This window comes from Canis lupus, chromosome X (assembly GCF_048164855.1).
Source record: "Canis lupus baileyi chromosome X, mCanLup2.hap1, whole genome shotgun sequence".
In the NCBI taxonomy this organism is placed as follows: domain Eukaryota; kingdom Metazoa; phylum Chordata; class Mammalia; order Carnivora; family Canidae; genus Canis; species Canis lupus.
In genome coordinates this window covers 72,122,556-72,128,555 of record NC_132876.1, presented here as the reverse complement: position 1 = coordinate 72,128,555, position 6,000 = coordinate 72,122,556, and the positions used below count along the sequence as shown (strand labels likewise).

The 6,000-nt window shown below is 39.3% G+C and overlaps 1 protein-coding gene across 5 annotated transcripts in view; it reads right to left on the bottom strand.

The window, feature by feature from the left end:
- Window positions 1-1,455: 1,455 nt before the first annotated feature.
- Window positions 1,456-6,000, bottom strand: part of OPHN1 (oligophrenin 1) — a 526,199-nt gene continuing 521,654 nt past the window's right edge. For 3 of the 5 annotated variants that reach the window (XM_072817292.1, XM_072817293.1, XM_072817296.1), the window contains one exon: window positions 1,456-5,438. Coding sequence is in view for 1 of the 5 variants with exons in the window: in XM_072817295.1 (XP_072673396.1) it covers window positions 5,432-5,438 (7 nt within the window). In the remaining 4 variants the exon portion in view is untranslated. The remainder of the gene's footprint in view (window positions 5,439-6,000) is intronic. The other 2 variants (XM_072817295.1, XM_072817294.1) reach the window with 2 other exon arrangements.

Below are 6,000 nucleotides of genomic sequence, written 5' to 3'. Positions count from 1 at the left end.
CCCCCTTATGCAAACTGAAGATCCTAAACTAGGGCCAGAGAAAACCTTGTGGATTTATCTACGTTTTAGTTAAATGTAATCTGTAACAAAACCCATAGCTGAGAATAACAGAATGTCAAAATCTAAATGGAATTTTGAGACTATCCTGTTTAAAAACAATTTGAGGCCTAGAGAGAGGGATGTACTTGGTAAGCATTAAAGAAAATCTGTGACAGAGGCAAATCTAGACCCCTAGGGCTTCTGAAAGGAGTTCTTTCCACTGCTGCATGTTGCCTTTCCACTGTCTTTAGTGGCCAGAGATTTGAAAATCTTTCCTTAGGTGGGTTTCACCATTTTTTGAAGTGGAGAAACTTCATTTATATGTCATCAAAGTACAAGGCCATTTACAAAGCACTGTAAGAAGGGGGCAGCTATGGACACCATCTTTATAAACATTCTCAACATAACCAAATTGGCCTTTTCCAGCACTTTGGGTCTTTGCCTCACCAAAAGGTCTTCTTCCTCAACCTGCTTTTTTGTCTCAAATGCCTTGTATCAGTGCTTCTCAATCTTTAATGTGCATAGAAATATAGAAATCTTATTAAAATAAAGGTTCTGGGGGCACCTGGGTGGTTCAGTGGTTGAACATCTGCCTTCAGCTCAGGTCCTGGGGTCCTGGGATCGAGTCCTGCATCAGGCTCCCTGCAGGGAACCTGCTTGTCCCTCTGCCTATGTCTCTGCCTCACTCTATGTGTCTCTCATGAATGAATAAATAAAATATTTAAAATAAAATAAAATAAAATAAAATAAAATAAAATAAAATAAAATAAGTTCTGATTACAAATGTCTGTGGTGGTGCTCAAGAATCTGCTTCTAACAAGCTCCCAGGTAATGATGATACTGAGGGGGATGGACCACATTTGGAGTAGTAAGACTTGTAGATATTGTTTCCATCAGTCTCATTTCCAAGTGTCTTCTCTATGTACCATCAGGATTCCTTTACTACTAAGGGGTAGTATGAAGTATTAGAAACAGTAAGGCCTCTGTAGCTCCCAGTCCCAGATTTTTATCAATCCTTCACTGTATGATCTTGAGCAAAGCCATTTCTCATTTCCCTGAAACTTAACTTTCTAAATCTGTAAAATGGGGCTCTTACCAATCATGCAGTGATGTTGTGAGGCCTGAGAGAATGACAAGGGTTTATGCAAAGTAGACTGCAGATGGAGAATCCTGGTTATAAAAAGATTCTGTGCTTGAGTTTCCTTAGAATTGAAAAATATGACATGAGCAGTGCATGGCAGCTGCATCATCATGTCTAATATGCTCAAAGATTGTTTCCATGAAAAAAAAAAACTGCAGCTGGATATATGCAACTGATGAATCACTAAATTCTACCCTGGAAACTTATAATACACTATATATTAACTAACTTGAATTTAAATATAACTTTAAAAAAGTGCAGATGGAGGCCATCAATACTGGACAGTCTGCATATTTTATTGAAAGTCACACGAATGGGCCCCAGGATATCTTTGTCTGATGTCACATATGTATTTCACATAGGCAGTCTTTCTAGCTTCTGTTAATGTCCTTGGTATCAAGTGCTTTATTTCCCTATGAAAATGAAGGCTTTTCTTCATCAAAAACACCCCTTCAAGGTATCTTGTTTGCTTCTATCTTGTTTGTATCTTTTAAATGTTCCTGAAGGGTTTTGGGCTTGCAGTGTGTCAAGGCCATTTGCTTGCAGCTACATTAAAACTAGTATCATTCTTTTGAAAACATTTTTTTTGAAACATTCTTTTGAAAACATTTTTTTTCTGGTAACAGAGATACACTTTCCTCTACTACTTTATTCTAATTATTACATAATCAAGGAACATCTAGAAAAGGGATGGATACTTCCCTTTGAAAACCAGTTATTTTAGAAATACTAAAGTATTTCTATGTGGTGCTGTTTTGTTACTGAAGTTGGATGCTGAGTTTTATACTCCCACCCTGTGGCTAGACAACCTCTCCACCTTTTTTAAAGCAAAAACTTCAATAATATTTCTTATTCTAAATCATCTCTAACTTTTGTTATCACCACAGAAAACCTTGTAAGGATTTGACCCCAAGCATTAAGTACCAAAGAGGTACCAATACCTTTTTTCCCTTCTCAAACGGTATGTGTGGACGCCTTCAGTTTCTTGGACTGAAAATACACATACTACAACCTTGGTAATGTACATAGACACATATGAGGATCTTTTTTTCTTTGAAAAATAGCTAAGCCAAAGACCTAGTAACTGCTAAAAAAATAAACTCTTCATTTCACAAGGTAAAACTGAAGGATTCTTTTTAAAACATTACCAAATGGGTATATAGGTGAGGAGAAAGCTTAACTCAGAAATTTCTTCCAGTCCAGTTTTTGTTCCTCTCTAAACTAGACCTGCAACCTCTATTTCCCTTCAAATGTTTGCTTTTTAATATTTTATTAGAAAAAGTCAGAGTCATCCAGTTCCAGTAATGTACCCTCTGTGTTACTAAGGGAAAACAGCATGGGATAGAGTCAGAGAGGCCTAGATTCTAATCACAGTCCTGTTATTTACTTTATGTATGACCTTGAGCCAGTTACTTTAGCCTCCTGGGCCATAGTTCTTTTATCTGTAAAATGAAGGAATAGCATCTACCTGCATGATTGATGTAATGACAAAGATTATGTATATGAAGCACTTAGAACTTAATACGTGCTTAGTAAGTGTTACCACTGTCAGTTCAAGGTTTACAATTCATCCATTGCCAGTTTCTCTAACCTGCTGGTCAAGGTAATTTCCTATAGTTGCACTCTTCAATAGTTCACCTATAGTTCACCTCATTCTCATAGCCTCTTCTAAATGACTATTCCATCCATCAAGCCTGGGACAAGTCAGTCTCATTCCATGACAATGTGCCTCACCATAGAAGCTTCTGCTCTTTAAATTAGAGTGCAAAGTAGTGGAGGGAGGGCACTAAATTTCATCTTGGGGCATTCTTTGGGTATACCCCAGGGCAGGGGCAGAGCTATCCAGCTACTGCTTCCTAGTCTCAGCCAGTTAGGTGGTCCCAACTTTCTAGGCCAGGCTTTTGATATATGGCCTGGAAAACACATAGCAATCTCATGGTCACATTTCTGGGACACCTATTTAACTGGACTGCAGTGGCTTTCTCTAGTTCTCAATAATCTTTCAATATTTGTAGTGGTGATTGTGGTACCCTCCCCCCCACCACCAAGAAAACAGGAGTGAAATGATGTTTCTACCATCTTCAAATGTACTGAAGTCCCATTGGCCACTGCTTCTGTGGCCAAAATCTACACATCCACTTGCTTTAGTTAGTTATCTAATGGGGCAGAGCAAGCAGAGAGGCCACAGCCCTAAGAACAGTGCTCAAGAAACACTTTCTGGGTGAGGCTGGCAGTCTCACAGCAATTTCCTTTTAGGGGTGGTGGTCGAGTAGAATGGTGGTCACTTGGCTCTCTTGTTCCTGGTTCTGATTAACTTGGCCTTTGATACTGGGTAGAACTGAGAGAGTTCTATGTTGCCACCTGGGCATGTCTTTATTGGAAATAGCATCAAGTTTCCACTCAATTACTTCCATAAAGGCTCTCAGTGTGTTAGCCTACATGATACTAATTCACCAATGAATCATGTTGAGTTCAGTCTTGAGAGTGGCTATCACCCTTCAGTAATACTGTTTCAAAGGCATCTCAGAGTTGGTTTGGGCATATCTGCATTCTCTCTCCCTTCCCCTTCCTCCATCTCCCTCTCCTTTCTTTTCGCATGTCTATGCTGCTCTGTCAGGTCCATAGTCAAGGTCTTGCTAGAAGGATCCAAGTAGGAAAGTTCTTTTTCTTATATGGGGCTACACTATAATGACACAGACCCTAAAGACAGGTTATGGCCCAAGCACCTGCATGGAAACACAAGCAGTGACACTTTCTCCAGCAGCTTCCCACCAACAAATAAGAATCAGAAATACCTACTTAGATTTCTGAATAACTATACCAGTTGTGCTTTAGACTGAGATTGCAAATGGAACACCAGCTTATATCTGAAAATTTTCCACTTGATGACAAATATGTGGAGCTCAAAAATAAGGGTAAAAGCCAAACATTCAAAATGATGACCACTAAAGCCATCAATCATAAGGCCCCTTGTTAGATAAGTGTTATATAATGGAAAGAAACTTGTATAAGAGCCTAGGGACCTAGGAACTTTTTGAGACATGGCTGATACCTTGCTCTGCCTCAGTTTATCCAATAATAAACTAGGAAGTTAGGCTAAGTAAGTTTGGAAGGCCCTTCCAATCAAATACTTTATGGGTTCTAAAGAGTCTTTTATCTTAAGTGCTGTGGTTCTTAACCTTTATTGGGTCACAGGCCCATTTGAAATTCAGTTGAATGTTATGGACCACCTCCCCAGAAAAGGCACAGTGTCATGGAATTCTGCATACCATTTCAGAAGCTTCATGGAGTTTCTGAATCCACAGACACTGGGTTAAGAGTTGCTTCTCAAAGAATTTAAAAGAGTTTATCTCCAGAAGGCAAACATAAAGCAACAGTGCCAGGTGTCTGGCCTCAATCCATCTTAACAATTTTCCCAGTATTTGACCCAAAAATGGAACTTCTACAGGACAAATGCAGTCTGCCTTTTTAAAAGAACTGTTTTCAGCTTTTGTTTCTATCTTGATTGCTTAGAAATGAAGCTGTCAGGAAACAAAATAGAAGGAAAAATAATTCAAACAGACCTAGGCTTCAACATGCAAAATATTCTTTGCAGATTTGTCATACATGGTTGTATGCAAAAATAAAAAGGCCGCTTTCCTGAGTTCACATGAAGAAGTTGTGATTGGCATCACCCATGATGTCTGGCCCAATAGGAGCAGACAGGTTCTTGGCAATACTGCAGTGCCAGAGCTCCAACCTGGTACCAGAGTCATTATCCTCAGTAAGAGACATGTTAAGATTCTCCAATGTTTGGCAAACATTCCTACTCTTCTACTTCCAAGGCAAGCAATGGTCCCAATTCAAGTAGTTTTTACTTCAGGGTAAGATCTCTGAGATCAGTCTTTAGTCTCAAATCTTTCAGAGTTGATGGTCTTTTGAGGAGACAGGAAATTCAGAATACAGTTGAAAACTAAGCTCCTTTCTTCAACTCAGGTCAGTAGATAGCTTGGTTTCTGCAGTCTGGCTTGAGGAAGTTCAGACATTCACAATCATATAGGAGCTCAAGATAGACCTTCTGAGGAAATGAAGACAGAATACATAAGAGAAATAAACCTGTGTCTAAGACATGTGCCCCTTATTTTATAGCATCCTAGAGCCTGAAGGTGCAGGGCCAGGAAGGAGCTGCTCTCTTCAGCACAAAATGTCTCAGCACAGAAAAGTTTGAAGACCCTTCCAGAACCTGTGAAGGGTCGCCTGAGGCCAAGGATTTTAAAACCTGAAAAGAAAAGAAGAGAGTAGGTAATTAGCTAGAACTAGTCAAGTACTTAACAGCCACTGAGCAGTAAGGCCTTTCTTGGTAGGTAGCTAATCATATAATTGGTAGCTAATCTTCTGAGTAATAGAGGCTAGCTAGGAAAAGGCCCTTACAACAACTCAGATTCCATGAAACAGGCCTAAGATTGTGCTATAATCAGGGCTAGAAACTGTGCATTTGACCTCAACTCTAAGCCCCCAAAAGACCTATGGAACTCTGAGGACTGGCAGTGATAAGAAGAAAAGGAAGGCTAGGAAACAAATGGAAAGCTCTTCTTCAGATACCAATCTCATTTACATTTATATTGGTCCATGTCATGCCAGCAATCTGATAGCCAAACAATTAGAACTCCTAGGTAGAGAAAAAAAAATTCCGTGATCTCTGTGGCTCCTGTGACCTTAGCAAGTTAACATCTCCTCTGAACCTCAGTTCCTTTATATGCTAAGTTAAAATACATATTATCCTCCTTAATCTGGCATTTGAAATGGAACAAATGAAATAACGGAAGTGAAAGTACTTTGCA